General features: G+C 43.5%; 1 protein-coding gene across 7 annotated transcripts in view; it reads left to right on the forward strand.

Annotated features, from left to right (window-relative positions):
- Positions 1-21354, forward strand: part of ASMTL (acetylserotonin O-methyltransferase like) — a 56150-nt gene that overhangs the window by 19952 nt on the left and 14844 nt on the right. For all 7 annotated transcript variants that reach the window (XM_008167396.4, XM_042845648.2, XM_042845649.2 and 4 more), the window contains 5 exons: positions 8199-8625; positions 12238-12400; positions 14495-14679; positions 19309-19441; positions 21145-21288. In XM_008167396.4, coding sequence (XP_008165618.1) covers positions 8199-8625; positions 12238-12400; positions 14495-14679; positions 19309-19441; positions 21145-21288 — 1052 coding nt within the window. The remainder of the gene's footprint in view (positions 1-8198; positions 8626-12237; positions 12401-14494; positions 14680-19308; positions 19442-21144; positions 21289-21354) is intronic.

Here is a 21354-nt window from a genome sequence, read left to right on the forward strand (position 1 = left end):
TGCTTTTGGGAACTCTGATTTAGTGAACTAATCTCCCTTGAGCATGTGCTGATGAGAAAGATGAGATTTGAGGGGCAAACTACAGTAACTCCTCACTTAAAGTCGTCCCGGTTAACATTGTTTCGTTGTTACATTGCTGATCAATTAGGGAACATGCTCGTTTAAAGTTGTGTAATGCTCCCTTCTAACATCCTTTGGTAGCCGCCTGCTTTGTCTACTGCTTGCAGGAAGAGCAGCCCGTTGCAGCTAGCTGGTGGGGGCTTGGAACCAGGGTGGACCGGCAGCCCCCATATCAGCTCGCCCTATCCGCTCCCGCTCCCCTAAGTTCACTGTGCAGCAGCTGCCTGCAGTTCAGCTGTGTCCCTCCTCCCACTGCCATGTGCTGCTCCTGCCCTCTGCCTTGGAGCTGCTCCCCGGGACTCATGCTGTGTGGTGGGGAGGGAAGGAAGAGGGGGGCTAATGTCAGGGTGTCCCCCTCTCCCCTGCTCCTGCACCCTGCTTACCCCATCTTCCATAGACCAGCGGGGACACACCAGGGCTCAGGACGGAGGGAGCTTGCAGCAGCTGCGGTCGCAGCAAGCTGATATAATTAACAAGGCAGTGTACTTAAAGGGGAATGCACATATCTCCCTCCCTTCCTGCTGCCTTGTAAAGTGAGAGAGTTAACCCTCAAGGGCTCAGCCAATTGCTAGTTCATCATTTAGCAGTAAAGGAAATATCCCACCCTCTGACTCCTCCACCTCAACCAAGCTTGGTGAAAAAAAATTCCCTGGAACCTAACCCCCTCATTTACATTAATTCTTATGGGGAAATTGGATTCGCTTAACATCATTTTGCTTAAAGTCGCATTTTTCAGAAACGTAACTACAATGTTAAATGAGGAGTTACTGTATTGGATTTTTAGATAGAATTTAAGGCTTAGAATGAAAAATCCAGGTGTTGTGATTATGGCTTCTGGAAGAGTGAGAGAGCATTGCTGAAGCACACCTGCAGCAGAACTGCTGCTGGGAGGAATTGGACAGCACATGTTAGCTGTTCTTTCTGCTACCAGACTCTTGTTAATTCACAGCGAGAGATCCAGGTGGGCTTCTGGGGGTCAAAAGTTCACATAAACTATTCTGCTCCTGTCTGAGACAGATCAGACTGAAAACTGTATACCTGAGAGGAGGGGAAGCATCTACTCTGGGTTGGTGTGGGAGTAATTGACGATACCAACCTACAAATTACATGCAAACCAACGGGTGCCCTGGGAGGAGGAAGTCTTTCATTCATCCATCTTTTCCTGTGTCTATTTATATAGGCTAAAGCAGTCCTTTACTGAAGAACTTGTTCGGACATTACTTATGCTCCAACTAAGAAGCTTTTTCTTATGAGGGTCCAGCTTCATGATGTTGTGGCCAACTTAGTCATTACACAGAATACTAAAAAGCAAAGTGACATCTGTATTATTGACGATTGCATCAAGTTGCTGGTGACATGATGGACAAAAAACCCCAACAACCCTGTAATACAAAGATTGGCTTAATCAGTGCTTCTGATATTTACTAGACCTCTCTGAGCCAGGGTCTAAATCTACAAGCATGAAGCAGATATAAAAAAATGACGTGGAAAGCACTGTCCTGGGGAAGCATATTGGTGATGAGCCCAGCTTCCCTCCCAAACTTCTGGAAAGGGTGCTGAAATGGCTCCTGGAGCTGTCCCTGGATTCTGCACAGGGACTTTTTCATATCACTCTCTAAGTAGTGGACAAATAGGAAGCCTCCCAATCTTTTGGCTGCTGGTGGGGAGAAAATAAAACGCTGTTCTCTCCCTCTTTGGTTTCCCCCCTGCTCTTCTTCCCACCCTGGAGCTTCCTAGCTGCTGTGAGTGTCTTTACTATCTCCTTCCCCCAGCTGTCTGAATGGTTTTTGGGGGGAAGGGCTGGGCCTTAGCTATTCTGTACCTTCTGGCTTCTGTGACATTACATAGGGGGTCCTATCTGCTACACCCTTGCTCCAGCTTCTATTTTGAAATCTCTTCTCTAGTGGTAGTGAATAGTTCTAGTGCAATGGTTCCCAAACTGGGGTTCATGAACCCCTGGGGGTTCGTTAAATGTTACAGGGGGTTCTCAGGGGGAAAAAAAACCCTAATGGAGGACAGAGCTGTCCCTAGGGACCCCAGGCAGCACGGGGACAGCAGCTTGGAGCCCCTGGACTTCCAGGAGGTAAGCTGATCAAAGCAAGCAGATCTATCACACTGAGGAGATTTAAACTTCAAGACTCCTTATAAGAAATGGAAAGGGAGGTGGATATTTTTTGCTGTTTTTAAAATCAAATAGGCAGCTAGAATTCTTTTTAAAATTATTATCAAGAAAAAGTTTAAGCTTTGTTGTAACGTGCGTTGTTTGCCTGGACTGCTCAAGACCTGAATGCTTGTGTAGGAGGATCTCTTTGAGTTGGCTTCTTAAATACCTTCGTGCTGTTTCACATCTGATACTCCATGATGAAACATAGGAGTCTTGTCTTATAACAGCCTTATTCAGAGTGATACAAGCTACGAAAGTGAGATCTTGGAAGAGTGTTGCCGTTTTAATAATGTAATAAAAATTCTGTAATGGTAAATAATAATTAATAATAAATAGTGTGTAATAAACATATCGTCATAAAAACAAATTTTATATTTCCAAGATCACTGCTTCTATAATTTATACTCAGGTAAAGGAGAAAATCCCTGGAAATATTCATTTTTAGGAGGGGGTTCGCGAGACTTGACATTTTAGTGAAAGGGGTTCACAGGTTGTTAAAGTTTGGGAACCACTGCTCTAGTGCCATTCTCTGCTTCTGCTCTTAATTCCCAAGCAGCAGCAAATTAATATGAATATGATTTCTGTCAATTTCATTGCCCTCCAGGGCTTTCAATAGCAGCAATTAAACCAACAAGAGTACTACAACTTGGGAAGGCTCTAAGTAGCAGTGACACAGGCACAAGAATCATAGAAATGTAGGCCTGGAAGGGACCTGGATAGGTCACTTAGTCCAGTTCTCTGCACTGAGGCAGGGCTATGTATTATCTAGACCATCCATGACAGGTGTTTGTCTAACCTGCTCTTAAAAACCTCCAATGACAGATTCCACAACTTGCCTAGGTAATTTGTTCCAGTGCTTATCATCCTTACAGTTAGGAAGTTTTTCTTGATGTCTAACCTAAATCTCTCTTGCTGCAATTTAAGCCCATTTCTTCTTGTCCTGTCCTCACTGGTTAAAGAGATTAATTTATCACCCTCCTCTTTATAATCACCTTTTATGTACTTGAAGACTGTTATCATGTGTCTCTTCCCCTCACCTCCAGTCTTCTCTTCTCCAGACTAAACAAACCCAATTTCTTTAATCTTTCTTCATAGATCATATGTTCTAGACCTTTCATCATTTTTCTTGCTCTCCTCTGGAATTGCTCCAATTTGTTCACATCTTTCCTGAAGTGTGGTGCCCAGAACTGGATACAGTACTCCAGCTGAGGCCTTATCAGTGCTGAGTAGAAGAATTCTTCTCATGTCTGGCTTACAACACTTCTGATACTACATCCCAGAATGAAGTTCGCTTTTTTTTGCAAAAGTGGTACATGTTGACTTATATTTAGTTTGTGATCCACCATACCCCCCAGAACCTTTCCGCAGTACTCCTTCCTAGGCAGTCATTTCCCATTTTGTATGTGTTTAACTGATTGATTGTTCCTTCCTAATTGTAATACTTTGCATTTTGTCCTTATTGAATTTCATCCTATTTATTTCAGACCATTTCTCCAGTTTGTCAAGATCATTTTGAATTGTAATCTTGTCCTCCAATGCACTTCCAGCCCCTCCCAGCTTGGTATCATGAGCAAACTTTATAAGAAATAGTTCAATGCTAAAGCCAGAAAAAGCCATTGCAAACTGCCAGTCTCTCCACCTGCCTATCTAGGAGGACAGCACTGCTTAGTTCATATTTGTAAAGTTATCATTGTAACCACCAGGGCTAGATATTTAACTCCTTAAATGAAAGCTTAGTTTGCACCTATGGCACTTTCTCGTCCTAGCATCACACTTGCCAAGAAAAGCTTCCTACCTACCACCGGAGCGTAGGAGAGCGGATTTTTCAAACCCTGTGCTTAATTGTAATCCATAGCAAAGATAGGCACATGGACAGCCTGTGGGTTTCAGCCCCAGACTCTCAAAGAATAAAGGCCAAAGTTACAGCTTGCATAAGCAGGCACAGTTTTATTGAAGTCAACCTTGCACCCAGACTTCATTTGGAACCTGGTTTAACCCATCAAGTTTCTGAAGTTGTATCTGGTCTCTATGAAAAGACAGTTGACCTGCTGCCTCTCTGTACCTGTCAAAGCTGTGATAGCCATTTGGCTCCAGTCCAATACTGCATCCCTTTTCATTGCTTGTAGAACGTATTGGATGTGCACATGGCTCCCCTTGACCTCCGGAGGAATCACATCCAAGGGGAGTCAGTGAAGCATGTTTTGGTACAACACTGACATTAATGAGTTGCATTTTTTTTTTAAAGAGGATGTTTAACAGTGGTTAAAAAGTCAAGGTCCTCAAGATTATTCTTCTTAGTTGCAAGATCCAATGTAGGTGAATTGATGTAGTCTGCTGCTCTTGCATAATTGATAACCCTAAAAGACTGCTTTAGAAAAAGGTCTGTGATCACCACATATCAGTAAATTCATCTAGTCTGAAATGTCAACAAGGTAGTTCACTGCTAGAGCTAAAAAAGCCATTGTGAACGTGTGTGTAAAGTGTAAATATTTACCAATTCCTTGAAGCTTAGCACTGGAGGAATTATTAGGAAACCAGTGGGAGGGAATTTTAACTCATGTCAGTGCATATAACCTTTCACTCTACAAATAGAAACAGTGGATAAGTAATAATATGTGGCATTGTGTGCAGTTACGTACAGGCAGATGGTGAGGCACTAGGCTAAGAGCATTGCTGCATATGTTGTTGATCAGTGAATTTATGCCAAGGGTAAACCTTGGTAGTTGAAAGTCTGACAGCACCTCTTGCAGTGGGAGAGGACTGAAGTAAAATGCTAGAAAGGGGTTCTCTCCTGACTTCCAGTGCTGACTTTTTATCAGATCTTCCCTAGCAAAATAACAGGTTTCAGAGTAGCAGCCCTGTTAGTCTGTATCCGCAAAAAGAAGAACAGGAGTACTTGTGGCACCTTAGAGACTAACAAATTTATTAGAGCATAAGCTTTCGTGGACTACAGCCCACTTCTTCGGATATATATTGGATATATATGTTCCATTCTATATGCATCCGAAGAAGTGGGCTGTAGTCCACGAAAGCTTATGCTCTAATAAATTTGTTAGTCTCTAAGGTGCCACAAGTACTCCTGTTCTTCTCCTAGCAAAATAATGTGCTTGCTGTGGGTGGCCACAACATAGCTCATGCATGTCACCTTAGTGAAAGTCAGAATGGCATTACTCTACTGGAGGGTTAGTCTGCTTACTAAAAAGTCTTAGACCAGAATCTCATTGATTTCTACAGAGTTCAGGGCCGGTGCAACCACTAGGCGAACGCCAAGTGGTTGGGGACGCCCACTGGGTCTTAGTGTCCACCCTTCTGGTTTTCCTATCCCTGTTCTGACCCTTCCTGCAGGCTGAGTCTTCCTGGGAAGGGGATCTAGTAGTTAAAAGAGAAAAAGCCTCCAGCCTGCCAGACCTATTAGCACAACACTGAAACTGTTAAAGAGCCATTCAAGGGGTAATGAAGCCACTTAACAGGCATTTGCCAACCCCCAGGTATATACTGTCAGTTTCTGAATGTACTGACAAAAACAGTTGTGCATGACTGTCATATTTACTCAGGACATGTCCGTCTACAGGATCTTAGTTTAAAATTTGCTTTAAAAATATTTCATTAGTGAGTTGGTGAAGATTATAAAATCACATCTCTAAAAAAATCCTTGCATAGATTTTTAGATGCACAATCATCTTTAGCCTTAAATGCTTGGATCTTCAGACATATGGTTTTTTAAATAAATCCTTCAAAAGACCTCCCTTATCTAAAATACACATTTTAAATTACTATAGTAAAAAAATTTACTTCCAAAGTCTTCCAGTCCTTTCTGTTCATCCATTTCTCCCTTCACCCCCGCTCCCCCTACCCCCATTGAAGAGAGCCCTTAAACGGACAACAGCCCTTTGCTCCCAGATAGCTGGACAAAGTCAGAAGTAAAGAAAGGGAAACTCTATCTGATGAACTAGTTTTAAGCAAAATCAGTACCTTAGTAAGATATAAAATCCTTTGTTATGCCTAAAATCTTTGGAAACATATTTTTTAAAGTTGGTGAAATTTCATAAACATGTGTATTGTTATGGAGATCACACACAGTAAATTAATGTTCCTTTTTCTAAAAGAAATGAACATTGTTATGAACACACTAAACCTCTGTAACTGATTAATTTAAAATAATGTCTGTTTCAGTGAGTTAAATATGTAGTAATCTGGAATGATTACTTTATGAAGGTTTAGGAGTACATTTAAAATATAAAATCAGCTTAGAAATACTGATTAAGAAAATGTAAAACAGAGAAGAGTTGCATCATGTATTCCATAATATTTAAGGTTGTATTCAGCAAGACAGCTGACTCACCCTTACTACAAAGTTTTTGCAAATAAATGTCTGACAAATTTCAGGGCATATCAAAAAACCTGTGACTGACATTTTTTATTCCCAAATTTAGTGCTTTTAATTAGGTACCTTCTGCATGTCCATTCTGCGTGAGGGAGAGGGTACAGGGATCTCTGCGGGGAACTGTGCCTCTCCGCCACCGTGAGGTGGGCCGGGCGTCTTGTTATTCTTTCTGCTTTGTCCCTCCGCCTCCACCAGGCTGCAAGCTCGGGCTGCCGTCGGGCATGGGGCACCAGTTTAATAATACTGCATAGGGCCCCATAAATCCTAAGGACGGCCCTGGGGGTGCCAAAAAGCAGTGCCCTGGCTCGGCAGGGAGGAGCTGCCTACCGGAGAGCCAGAGCGTCGGCTTGTGGGGGCAGCGAGCCCCAGCCATGGAGGAGCCAGCGTGGCACAGGGGGGCAGGAGCCCTGCAAAGGCGGCGGCGCTGCTAGCGGGGAGCAGCCACGCCCCTTGCCCCTCCTGCCCAAGCTGCAGCCTGGCGCCCTCCCCAGGGGCTCCTGCAGGCTGCAGCAGGTGCATGCAGGCAGAGGCCCCCGTGCGCCCCTCAGCTCCCCCTTCGCTGTGCTCGGGGTCTGCGGCTCCTGGGCATGTGAGCCACTACCGGGGTGCAGGGCCCTGAGTCTGCTCTGGGAGGGGCAGCAACGGCAGCAGCTCACACTCCCGGGAGCCGCAGAGCCTGAGCGCGGCGAGGGAGGAGCCGGGGGACACATGGGGTCCTCTTCCCGCATGCATCCACTGCAGGAGCCCCCGGGGGGGGGGGGGGGGCACTGGCCGCAGCCTGAGCAGGAGGGATCAGGGGTGCGGCTGCTCCCCGCTAGTGGCGCTTTGCAGGACTGCTGCCCCCCTGTGCCACGCGGCCTCCTCCATGGCTGGGGCTCTCCGGTGCCTCCAGAAGGTGGCTTCTCCCTGCCGAGCTGCTGCAGTGGCCCAAGCCCAGCAAAGCCAATGAGTGGACTCGGGGCGGGAGCCACCGGGGTGGGGAGGGGAGGGCTCACGGGAGGGTTATGCACCCTCCAGGGGAGTTCAGGGGGCAGGGAGGGGGGAACCTGGTCTGGGGAGCAGCCCCTGGGCATGGTTGGCTCCTGGGCAGGCTGGCCCCTGGGGTCTATAAAGGCTTGTTGGGATTTGCCCCTCAATGAACCGATGTGCGGGGCGGGGCGCAAGGTGGAAGTTTCGCCTAGGGCGCAAAATATCCTTGCACCGGCCCTGACAGAGTTACACCAGGGTTGAATATGGACTGGGGGTAACGATGGCTTTCTCATTTGAACTCAATTATCTAGTGTTATGTAATGAAAGAGCAAGCATTACTGTTGTGATTCCAAAGCTGCAGTGTTGAACCAGGACCGTCAAAAGTTAGTTTAATCCATCTCTAGCTTTAACACACTAGTTCAATCAAGGCAAAGTTCTGCCATTTCCATTCTTATAAAACATGTTCATATGCCTGGATTTACAATCAGTACTAAGTGGTTACCCCTTTCCTCCATCCCCACATTCACTCTTAACTAAATGTCTGTATTTTTCCCCCCGCAGGGACAAAGCTGGTGGTTATGGAATCCAGGCCCTTGGTGGAATGTTAGTGGAATATGTTCATGGAGACTTCTTGAACGTGGTGGGCTTTCCTCTGAATCACTTCTGCAAAAAGTTAGCGGAGTTGTATTATCCACCCCTCAAACATACCATACAGCATGTCAAGCATGACTCTATCCCCTCTGTCGAGACTTTTGAGAACCTCAGTGATGGAGAGAGTGACTCTTCAAATCCCATGCAGCATAAAAGTGCTAACAAATTAGAGAGGAATGGGGTGCCCCTCCCAGGAGCCATTCATACGCCAGTAAACAGTGGTAGCATCAAGCCTGTTTGTACAGTGGCTGTGGAAAATCAGAGTGAAGTGATGGAATACCCAGCTAAATTCCCATCAAAAATTGTAGAACTTATGGATGGCTTCAGAGCTTCAAAGGTAAAAAAACAAAAATACCGCTCCTTGATTTAATCTTCTCTGCACTGGTGAGCTAATACAAATCAAATTTGTATTTTTAAACATTTCTGTGTAGTTTGGAGGTTCTAAAAATAAAGCAGTACTACAACACTGTGCATGTGTATGGGGAACAGCCCCATTCAAACAAATGATCAAATGTATTTATTTTACTTTAATATTCATTCTGATTCTGTGTGTTTATGCAAGAGAATGGCATCTTTCAGCAGCTGCACCAGTGACCCAGGCTGTCGTACCAGAGCACATTCCAGTAAGAGGCTCCAAAACAACAGTAGCGTCAGGGATTGACTGCCCTGGGCTAGCAAGGGCAGCAGAATGCCTAGGGGCATTTTGAAAAGTACCTGTTAGTGATGCAAATACGGTCTGTGCATGTTTTGTTATGACATTCCAAAGCAGCAGCCAATGTTCCCTCTAATTTTTCCCATGCATATGCAGAATGAATTTTGTTATGTGCACCCAATATGGAGGTGATGTGTGACTCCCCACAGCTCTCTCTCCCCGCAGCAGCACCTCGGCTGGGGGGAAGAGGCGCCTCTTCCCGTGGTAGCTCCGGGCCAGGGCTGGGTTGGGCCCAGGGGAGGGGCGCCTCTCCCCCTGGCCGAAGCAGGTCTAGGGCTGGGCTGGGGCCGGGGGACGGCCGCCTCTCCCCTGGGCCGGGGGAGGGGCGGTTCTGCCCCTGGCCATGGCAGGTCCTGGATTGGGCTGGGGAGGGGCGCCTCTCCTCCGGGCCATGGCAGGTCCAGGGCTGGCCCTGAGAGCCTGCGTGGCACTGAATAGGTTGCTTAGAGGGAACTTAGGCAGCAGCATGGAGGGACATCTTAAGAAGTGCCCTTACTAATGAGCACCCTTAGATTTAAAGCAAGTGGCAATGCCCCACTGAAACATAGACCTAGAATGCCACTGAATAAATTCGCTAGTGCATTTTACTTCAGATCTGATCCTAATACATGATGAGCACCTGTATCTCCTATTGATTTCAGAAAGTGGGGGAACAAAGGTGGGAGAGAGGAGGGGCAAGGATCCCGATGGGACAGGGACATGTATATAAGAGGAAAGAGCTGATTACATAACTGTTAAAATATTATATGTACTTGTAACATTTATTGAGAAAGGATGTAAGACCATTCACAAAGTAACATTTATTTCATAGTAATCAGAAATATTATCTAAAACAACATAAATGGTGAGAGAAATATATGTCCATAGTGACTCTTCTCCTAAGGCTGTGTTGAGATTTGCACTTGAAATAATATTAAGATCCTTTTTCATTGTATTTGAATTTAACCTCCATGTTTGGCACAATAACACTTCAGAGGGCAATTGAACTTTCTACGTAACTTTTTTTTAGTGAATGCTCCCTGTTAACTTCTGCAGAGGAAACACTTCAAAATGCCCCCATTTAAAATATATATTTTTATATATATGTATATGTAATGTTTATTGTGCTCTACCTCAATCCTTTATCCTTTCATGTATTTGTATTGTAGGTTCCTGTAAGAACCGCCTTCTCTTGATTGCTCAGTTTTTGTGTTTTATCTCTACTTTTCACTGAAATACTTCTCTAAGGATCTCTTGTATGTGAACCAGGGCTGTAGCTGATGATCACAATGCAGTAGCTTGTGTTGGACCTTCATGAAGACATGTGCATAGAAGCTAATATTCATCTGCACTCTAGCAGTCAACTGTGCCTGGAAACCAAGTAATGGATAATTTTGAATCACTGCCAGGTTTCCTACTCAGAGCCAGACTAGTGCAGCAAAAGAAAAGGTGACAGCAGTGAAGAAAGAGAAGATGAAATAAAGGCCAAGTATTCTAATTAGAAACCGAGAGATATGTGATCTCTTCACAAAACTCTGAACCAGAAACTCCTAGGGTGAAATCCTGGCCCCACTGAAGATAATGGGAGGTTGCTGTTGACTTCAGTGGGCACAGGATTGGATTGTTAAAGTCTAATCCCAATTTTGACACTTACTCTGTGACCTTGGGCAAATCTCATCCTATGTCTGCCTGCACTGCCCCTTCTGTAAAATGGAGACCATGTTGTGAAGCTAGTTAGTTTGTAAAATGCTTTGAAGACTGAAAGTACAATGAAAACTAACAGCTAAACTGTAATTAAATTCAATTTAATTTGACCTTTATGTGGGTTCAGAGCCCTCACAATGCAGGCTAAAATCAACTACAAGCAAGAAAAACCTAATAATCATCTTTATTAAAATGATGCCCAGGAACTTTTTGCTTGGTCCTGCACTCAGTGAGGTCAATGAAAGTTCAGGCTTAAATTTGGTTTGGTTTGGTTCCTCTGTAGCTATACAGGACCCAACACATCTTGAATGGGACCTTTGGGTGCTATTATGATATAAATACTGTCTCTATTTGCTAACCTTATGCCAATGACCTAATTTTCAGTGCTGACTTACAACTCAGAGGCCTTGAGCTGGCCATTAATCATCTTCCACTACTACAAAGAAACTGTTTAAACACCTGCTGTGCTCACTAGAACATTCCCCTCTCTCTGGTTAAACCTAATAACATTTTTTACAAAACAGTGTACATTTCTGAATGCAGTAATGATTTGGAACATGCATTAACAACAAGAATCATATTGTTAAATTTAGGCAGGCATGTTAATTTTTGTGGCATCTTGGAGACCATCTCAATTGTATATCCCACCTTCACCCCCAAAATAGCAAACATTTTAAATATAAAAATCACAAATATGAAACCCCTAAATTTCAGCTGCAATTTTTCCATCTGATTTTTAACAGTTTCAACTCTTTTCTTCCCTCTCCACTCTATGTTGATTTTTTTTTTCTTTTATAGTTCCTCAGAAACACTATTAATTGAAGGAACAGTATTGCAACCTAATCTCAGCTATGAAGGTGCATATTGTTGCATAATATGAAAATTCCTCTCCAATACAAGCATGTACTGTATAAGTTTAGTTAAGGTGTTCAAGGCACACAGCTATATGTGCTTGTGGTTTTTTGTTGTTTTTGTTTTGTTTTTAGAAAATTAGTATGGAATGAATTATAGCTATTAAAATAAAAAAGAAGAAATTTGAAGAAGAAATTTCAAATTATTTTCTTAGGAAAATCAACTCAAATTAGATTTGATGTGTTTTCTCTATGGCTCCAATTCCAAAGCATACTTAAACACATGCTGACCTTATGAAGCATGCTTAAATCTAGTCATGTGCTTAAGTATCCTGATGAATAAGAGTCTAAGGCACAAAACCAGGTTCTTTCAAGCTTTAACCAGTAATTTTTTTTTCACCTAACATTGTTACCATGGCAAAGATGCTGACATCTCTCGTTTGATGCCAGGAACAAACTGTCCTAGAAGTAACAGGGCTGAACTGAAATTTTTTGCAGAAAAAAATTCAACAGACTCAAGTAGTTCTTAAGTTCTTTATGGCATGGTTTTGCCTTCACACAACTACTATACTCTGAACTTAATTCATTCTTAATTCAAAGCTTTCCAGAATGTTTATACTTTTGTTTTAAAACAAGCGTGTGTTATTTTTTTAGTTGTAGTAATTTTTAATTTAACTCACTAATGCATATTTCATATATACAGGCTTTGTTTGTGGCCTCTAAACTGAAAGTGTTTGATCTTCTGAAAGATAAATGTATACTGAAGGCTGTGGATGTTGCCAATAAGATAGAAGCCTCTGTGTGTGGAACAGAAAGACTGCTCGATGCTTGTGCTTCTCTTGGATTGCTGGAGAAAACCCATCAAGGTGACTTTTACTGTAAAACAATTCACGTGTAGGGGGACCGGGAGAGATGGAAGAAGGAACTTCTAATATATTATTGTCCACTGTTCACTGGGGCTGTACAGGAAACTTCCATTACTAGTCCTTGTCAAATTAAACTATTATTAATTATTAAGTATTATTATTAATCATTTTTATTATGGTACTGCTTATGAACCATTGAAGATCAGGGCCTCATTGTGCTGTGCAAACACAGAGAAGTAACCTCAAAGCACTTGAAATCTAAACAAATAAGACAGACACAGTATGGGGGTCTAACAACAAGCTATGTGAAGGCAGCAAATGGCATGTTAGTTCCATGACTTTTTTTGAGGGGTGTGTAGGTTTAGTTGGAAGGGGATCAAAGTCAAATCAAAGTTCCCCCAAGCCAATGGGTCGTTGAGCTGAGGGGATCAGCTCAGTGGAAAAGGGAAGGGGAGCTTAGGGGATGGAGCAGAGGAGAAGAGAGGCAAGTGTGGAGTGAAGTTGAGGTGAATAGACTGTTAGGGAGGGGGAGGAGGAGAGGCCATGTTAGAGTAAACACCCAGTCAGCACAGGGCAGAGACAGTCAAGTCAAAATGTAGAACCATCCTCTGGATGTCCAGAGATCCCTTTTTGCTGTGGCTGCTTCTGCCCCTGCCAGCTGGGGTGTCTGGCTGGCTTCACTCTGCAGTTTTCCTCCAAAGCCATTTGCTCCCAGAAGAGGGAGGAGAGGTTTCCTCTGCACAGTTCTGGATCCAGGAGGATATTGGGAGGAGGGATGGCCCTGGCTGTGTTGCATTTTACCACCCTCCCTCCCTTTGCCCCGGTGCAGCAGTTCCTGCTTTGGCTGCCTCTGCTCCTTCCTGCTGCTGTCTCAGTGTGGGCCAAACAACAAGGGACAAATTTTGCCCTGAGTTTACATTAGTGCAGAACCACTGATTGCAGTAGTGTAGCCATGGATGTGACGGAGAGAAGACTTTCAGAATGTGGCACTGAAACTGGACAACAGTCAACTATTGCAACTTTTAATTGCCAATATTTTAAGATACAAACAGGTGATGGAACAATTAAGAAGCTCGGCCTTCCCTTTTCAATCTGCACTACATAATTTTAAGCTCCCAGATACACATCACTTAGTAATAAACCTTTTAAAGATGATGAAAAGGTGCCCAGCAAAGGAAACCCTGGAGCAACTTACCAACTGTTTTTTTTTGTTAAGAACAAAGCCCTAAAGGAAGAATGCAGATCGAGAGAGGCTTAAATGCATATGAATTAAGAACATTGGGGAAAGGAGAGGAATAAGATTCAAAGGCAAGTGTATCACAGGGAATGGGGAGAATCCCTGGGTGGCTTCTCCCGCTTCCGGGAGCCTGTGTGGCAGCACACCGCTGACCCAAGGACGGTAGTGTGGACATGCACCACCACAGTAATTACTGCAGTGGCTGTAAATTGATCTAATATAGGTCAACTTAGGTTTGTAGGATAGACATACCCTATACTTGTACAGCACCTCGTACAGTAACACTCCAATCCTGATTGGGGCCTTTGAGTCTTGTCATAAAATAAATATTCACCACCACTACTACTAATACACGTTACTTATTGGCTTTTAAAATCCAATTAAAATAAGAGAGCACTTTTAATTTCACAATCACTGAGACACATTATGAGTAGGGAGGTGGGCTTTTCTCAGTAATAACTTCTGGTTTGTGTCACATCTGTAACATGAAAAGAAAGAACATCTAAATCTATTCTTTGGTATCTTAACTGCAAAATGCTCTTTTGTGTTGAACTTGCTGTGATGTAGATAACGTATGGCTATGCAAATCAACTGGACAGTGTCTACAGACTGAACAAAGCAAATGTAATTTGATTTTTTTTTTAATTAAACATGTTGCAGATCAAGAGGCAGGTATTCAGCTGGTGTAAATCTGCTGGAATCAGTGGAGCTGTCCATACTACACCAGAGGAGAATCTTACCGCAAACATTTAACTGAAAATTATACTCATTTGTATAGCAAAACTAGTCACTAGTTACATGGCTGCTGCTACAACACTGCAACAAACTAGTTAACATGTTTTTTTTCACCCCTTAAGGTTACAGTAATACAGATTCAGCGAACACATATCTCGTGTCAGACAGAGAATATTCACTTCATGGCTACATTATCCACTGTAATGACCGCCTTTGGCATCTCTTTACACACCTGGAGGCTGCTGTCAAAGAGGGGACCATGCAGACCCATCAGGCTTTTGGAAAGGAAACAGAGGACTTGTTTCAGGTAATGCAGACTCTGGTCCTTATTTTGTCTTTATGCTACTTGTGCACTGAAGAACAGGAAATCATTATCAAGTTGGAAAAACCATAGGGCCCAGAAAAATTGACTAATGAGAATTGTAGATTGAGCATGTCATCACACAGATTACACTGCTCTACAGCCAAAATGCTTCTGAAATAAATGTAGTCAAACTTTACTAATTCTGGGTCACTGAGAACGAAAATGATGCTTAAAATTGTTGATTGGCTCTAGTTTTCAAGATATGCTATTGGGTCAGAATATACGACCCTTGACTTGGGAATGGCAGAGGATAAATGAGTTATAAAGGGAAGGGATCTCAATTTAAACCAGAAATGACTAAAATGCATCTTTGACTGGATCTATGAATAAATCTATGACTGGGTTTGGACAGTACTTGCTTTTTAGGCAAAACAATGAATGATGCAATCTGAAGCTGGTATTGCGTCATACATGATATGAATCGCATCATGTTATTCCTAGAAGTCATGGATGATGCAATCATAACAAAGCTTCCATCACTCTGCTGAACAAATGGCCTTATATCAGGTCTAGAAATCATACAGTGTCGTGCTCCCTTATTTGTCAGTGTTTGATTTTGCAAAGGGAAACATTTCTGTTTAGCCAAAGTGAGCAGAGATGCCTCGTACTTGTGTGAACAGTGCAGATAACTTCTGCTATATTTGTTGTGAAGTGACTTTTGCATCACAAAAGCGCAGTATAACCACTATGGTTAAGAAAGCCTATCACCTTTATTTTGGCTGCAAAATTGGAGATCAGGACAAGAGATGGGCCCCATACATATGCTGCAACACTTGTGCAACAAATTTTCGCCAGTGGTTGAACAGGAAAAGGAAATCTATGCCTTTTGCAGTGCCAATGATTTGGAGAGAGCCAACAGATCATACCAGCAATGGTTACTTCTGCATGGTGCCTCCAGTTGGGAAAGGTGTGTCAAAGAAGAAAAAGTGGACTGTGCATTATCCAAACATTCCATCAGCTATACGCCCAGTACCCCACGGAGAAGGACTGCCGGTTCCTGATGCACCAGAATCATTCTCACTTGAGTCAGAAGAGGAAGAGAATGAAACTTCTGGTCCTGAACCATCAATGTCACAGGACCCACATTTTCTCCCATCCTCCTCTTCTGAACCACACCTCATAACACAAGGTGAACTGAATGACCTTGTCAGGGATTTGGAACTACCCAAGAGTAAGGCAGAGCTGTTGGGCTCCAGACTACAGTAGTGGAATCTCCTGGCAGGTGATGTTAGGGTTTCCATGTTCCGTGACCGTCAAAATCTCACCTGCATGAGATTTCCATTACTTGCATCTGAAGAAGTGAGGTTCTTACCCACGAAAGCTTATGCTCCCAATACTTTTGTTAGGGTCCTGTGGCACCTTTAAGACTCCCTTGCTTTTTACAGATTCAGACTAACACGGCTACCCCTCTGATACTTGAGTCTGTTTACTTTCACATCAGTCAGTTACTCTTGTTCTGTGTGTAACATTTATGTAGTTGTGCTTAGAGGGATTGTGAGAGGCTTTGGCACATTTTTAAAAATCATGGACTAGCTCCTCTCACCCAAGAAACTTTTTTATAAGCATTAGCTAATCAATGCTGTCAGCATCATTTAGGTAAGTATTCCCATTTTACAGTTGCACAAACTGTGGCATACATAGGGTAAGTGACTCAGTTACGGTCTCACAGTGAGTCTCTATCTACTAGGCATTTATTTATCTTTATTATAGTCTTCCCAAATTCCTCTTTTTTCCAAACTTCAGGGAATCAGGAATGCTATAGCCAAACTTCTCTCTGCCTCAGGAAGGGAGATTGTATTCCTGCTTAGATGGCCCAGAATTCCATTGCAAACTACCTTCTAGGTTTTCCAAACTCTTTGGGCTTTCTCCACACACTTTAGCTGCCTTTTTCTAGCACAGTGTTTCTCAAACTGGGGTCGCCGCTTGTGTAGGGAAAGCCCCTGGCAGGCTGGGCCAGTTTGTTTACCTGCCCCTTCCGCAGGTCCGGCCGATCACGGCTCCCACTGGCCACGGTTTGCCGCTGCAGGCCAATGGGAGCTGCTAGAAGTGGCGGCCAGTAAGTCGCTCAGCCCGCGCCGCTTCCAGCAGTTCCCATTGGCCTGCAGCGGTGAACTGCGGCCAGTGGGAGCTGCGATCGGATGGGGCAGGTAAACAAACCGGTCCGGCCTGCCAGGGGCTTTCCCTACGCAAGCGGCGACCCCAGTTCGAGAAACACTGCTCTAGCATGATCAGTAGTCTACTTCCATCTACACTACCATCTTTTCTCTGTGTCTCTTCTCAGTTGAGAGGGTGGAACACACTCGCTTCTTCAAATGGGTCCATTTTTTTCCTCCCTCCTTTCGCTCAGCCAGTTAGCCTCTCTGAAATTACAGATTAATACAAAAATATACTCTGCTCTGCACTGAAAATCACTGCTGGAGCCCAGGAAAGCAATCTGTTAAGAAGCCATTTCTTTTCTTTATATAACTTCCAGTTACATAATGCCTGCTAAGAAGTTCCTGCTGACAAAGAATTATAGATATAAATAAATGTCAGCATTCAATGAAAACAATTAGGAAACATAGCAGGAAAAAACACAACCCAAAAACAATTTAGAAGCAAAGATTCACTCCTTTCTCTCAGAATAAGTTTACAGTATAAACGGACCCCTAGCTCTCTTGAATGGAGCTTAATTATTATATAAATGCATATGCCACAGGTATAACTGGTTAAAGAAAGCATTTTGTTATCCCCTGATGGATTGCCACTTTCTCTGTGCCATACTGCCCTGGCTCCAGCCAGCAGGGGTGCTCAAGCTGGATTCCCATCGTTATAAAAGAGGGGGCAGTTGGCAGGTCGTTTTTTGGAAGGTCTCCAGAACTCTGGAGCTTGGTCCAAAATAATCGGCATTTGGTAACCTTCCTAGCATGCTGGAAAAAAATTTGTTTGATCAGGTTTTTAGAGTGGGCTGAGGGTATGCTTCCCACAATGATGAAGGGGAGGAAAGGATTTGTAGGTGGCTGGCTGGCTAGTTCCTATTGAATTGATCATTTAAAATCTGCTTAGATTGAGTTAATAGAGAGACAGGCTGGGTGAGGTAATATCTTTTATTGGACAACTTCAGTTAGTGAAAGAGAGAAGCTTTCGAGCTACACTGAGCTCTTCTTCAGGTCTGGGAAAGGTACTCAGTGTGTCACAGCTAAATACAACATGTAACAGATGTTAACTACTTAAGCTAAACAATCTATTATAAGAGACCATTCAAAGTGAAGTGAGCAGTTAACACCTCTGCAGTCATATGACAAAAAAGGGGGGTTACAAATTGTTGTAATAAGCCAATGACGATGATTAAGACAATGATTTTTTAGGTATAGCAAAGTTATGAATTTAAGCTCCCAGGCTCATGTTTTTCAAGGTGTTATGCAGGTCCCTTTTGAGGATAAGGACTGAGAAGTCAGATATGGAGTGATTTGTTCTGTGAAAAGTGTTCACCCACTGGTGTTAAGGTGTTTTTGGCTTTTTTCTGTGTGAGTTCATTTGAGAGTTGGTGATTGTCTGGTTGTTGTTGGGGCATTTAGTGCACTGGTTGAGGTAAACCACATGTTGTGATAGGCATGTGTAGGACCCATGGATGTTGAAAGGTGTGTTGTGGGGGTATTGATCATGGTAGCAATGGAGGTATGGCTGCAGGTTTTACACCTGTTGTTCTGGAAGAGTCTGTTGCCACTTTGAGTTGGTGGGTACTGGTGTATGGGGAGCTTGTTTCTGATGTTTAGTGTGGGCTATAATTGATACCCCCTATGAGTTCCAGTGTGTGGTGATAGGTGAGAACTAGGGGTGTGAGGCTAGAGGCTTTTTTTACTTCTGTATTGAAGCAGGTTCTTTTAGGGTATTTGGGTGGCCTCTTCTATGATGCAATCTACTTCCCTGGTGGAATGTCATTATTTGGTGAAGGCATCCTTAAGTGTGTTAAGGTGTGTATCCCGGACTTTCTCCTCGGAGCACATTCTGTGGTATCTGAGTACCTGGCTGTAGATAACCAATTTCTTGGTGTGTTTGAGGTGATTACTGGATCTGTGAAGGTAAGTGCAGTGATCGTGGGTTTCTTGTGGGTTTCTGTCTGTAGGGTTCCATTGTTGAAGCTGATCGTGGTGTCCAAGTTGATGCAGGTGCAGGAATGTTCTAGAGAGTTTGATGGATGGGTGGTGGTTGCTGAAGTTGTGATGGAAATCTATGACCAGAAATGTGTTAACTACTTTTGCTAAACAATCTGTTCCAATCTAAATACAATCTTGTATTTAGCTGTGACACTCTGCATACATTTCCCTGACCTGAAGAAGAGCTCTGTGTAACTTGAAGGCTTGTCCCTTTCACCTACAAAACTTAGTCCGATAAAAGATATTACCTCACCCACCTTGTCACTCTCATATTCTGGGACCAATGCAGCTACAACAACAATGGCAAATACCATAGATTGAGTTATGGTATTAATGGTGTGGTAGAGCACCGAGACCCTTGGATAGGCATCTTTTCAGTTGTTTAAATCACAATAAATTAAGTGCATAAATAAAATCTTTGTATTCTGTTTTTAAGGATTCCTGTTATCACAGTGTGGAGGCAAAGCAGCGTTTCATGACTGCCATGCATAACCTTGCCAAATTGACAGCAAGAGACGTGGCAACAGCTTTTGATCTTTCACCGTTTAGATCTGTCTGTGATTTGGGAGGTATTGCTACTAGACTGACTTGTATACAAATTAATGAAATATACTTACATAATAGTTTTAAGAAAAACTAATAAAAAATTACAATTGTTGCTCTCTAACTGGTAAATTTTCTGCTGTTATTAGCTTTGATAGAAAGCTAAAATGAAGTTAAATGGAAGTACACTAGCTTAAAATACTGTTAATTTACTTTGAGTATGGCTGTTAAGTGGGGGAGGGGTTTTCCCCCCAGGAGAAGCAATGTGGTTCAGTAGTTGGGACTGGGAATTCCATTTCTAGTTCTGCCATTGTCTTACTTTGTGATCTTCACATGTTAATTATGTCAAGATTTTCAGAAATGATTGATGTTTGGATGCCTCTATTTTTGGTGCGAAACTTGAGTTATTTTAAAGGGGCCTGTTTTACAGAGGGTTTACAGAGCATTTTCTGAAATCCAGGGCCCTTTCAGGTGTCTTATATTGGACACCCAAAATCACTAATCACTATTGAAAATCTTGACCTTGGTCACTTGTAAAATGCTTATCCACCTGTGTAAAGAACTTGGAAAAGCACTATGGAAGTGCTAAATATTAAACTGATTAAAGCAGGGATCGGCAACCTTTGGCACACAGCACGCCAGGGTAAGCTGCCTGGCGGGCCGGGCCAGTTTGCTTACCTGCCGCATCTGCAGGTTTGGCCGATTGCGGCTCCCACTGGCCGCAGTTCACCGCTCCAGGCCAATGGGAGTTGTGGGAAGCGGCGCGGGCCAAGGGATGTGCTGGCCGCCACTTCCCACAGCCCCCATTGGCCTGGAGTGGCGAACCGCGGCCAGTGAGAGCCGCGATCGGCCGAACCTGCAGACACGGCAGGTAAACAAACCGGCCTGGCCTGGTGGGCCGCGTGCCAAAGGTTGCCGATCCCTGGATTAGAGTTAAAATTGTAATTGAATTTAGAAAATTTAAAAACTTTCAGACACAAAATCTCTAATTGGATAAAAATCCAAGATGCCCCCCACAAGTATTTGGTATTGTTTTGTAGTTTAGCACTGCAATGTTCCAATTCCAGTCCTCAAAGGGATCCAATTGGAGAACCGCCATTCTCCAGGGCACACTGTCTGTAGGAATCAGCATGGAGTTAATGCTATTGCTAGCTCTGCCTGCACCTCCACAGAGAGGGTGTATTATGCAGGCAAAAGACTGCGTAAAAGAGAGCTCCTGAGAGAATTGTGCTGCCCCTGGGGTGGGAGGATGGACAGCACATAGGGACCAGCACACTCCACAGTTGGAACTGCTTTTACCAGTGAACCTCCACAGAGCTTGGAGCTCCTACTCCTTTCCTTGCATCCTGTGCCCCCCAACAGGAGCACTATTCAAACTATACAAGAATTACCTTGCAGTAATAATAATGCCTAGCTCTGCATCCATAGATTACATAGGAGGTCAATGTCATTAATCTCGGGGAAACTGAGGCACGGAGTCAGTAAGTGACTTGCCCACATAGATCCAGCAGGCTAGTGGTAAAGCCAAGAATAGAACCTAGTCCTCCTTAGTCAGACTCCAGACCTGTGCCCACGAGGCAACACTAGCTCCCATGTCCCCTGTAGAGTCTCTTGGCCACCCCATCCTTAACTTAGTGCTGTTGTAGTCGGGTAAGGTACAATATGAACTTTTAAAATGTCTGCAGATACAAAGGAAAAGGTTCATTTAGTTATTTTTTACTTACTACAGGTTGCACTGGAGTTCTGGCCCATGAACTAGTACAAAAATACCCAATCCTAAAGGTAACTGTATTTGACCTTCCAGACGTCATTGCAAATGTCTCTTGCTTTCAGCCTTCAGGACAGCACATAACTCCAGTGATGTTCACAGCAGGTAACTAACTATTAGGCTGCCAGTCCTGGTTCACTGTGCAGCATGGACAGAACACACTGGTCTGCT

The sequence above is a fragment of the Chrysemys picta genome, chromosome 1 (genome assembly GCF_011386835.1).
Source record: "Chrysemys picta bellii isolate R12L10 chromosome 1, ASM1138683v2, whole genome shotgun sequence".
NCBI classification, from domain to species: Eukaryota; Metazoa; Chordata; order Testudines; family Emydidae; genus Chrysemys; species Chrysemys picta.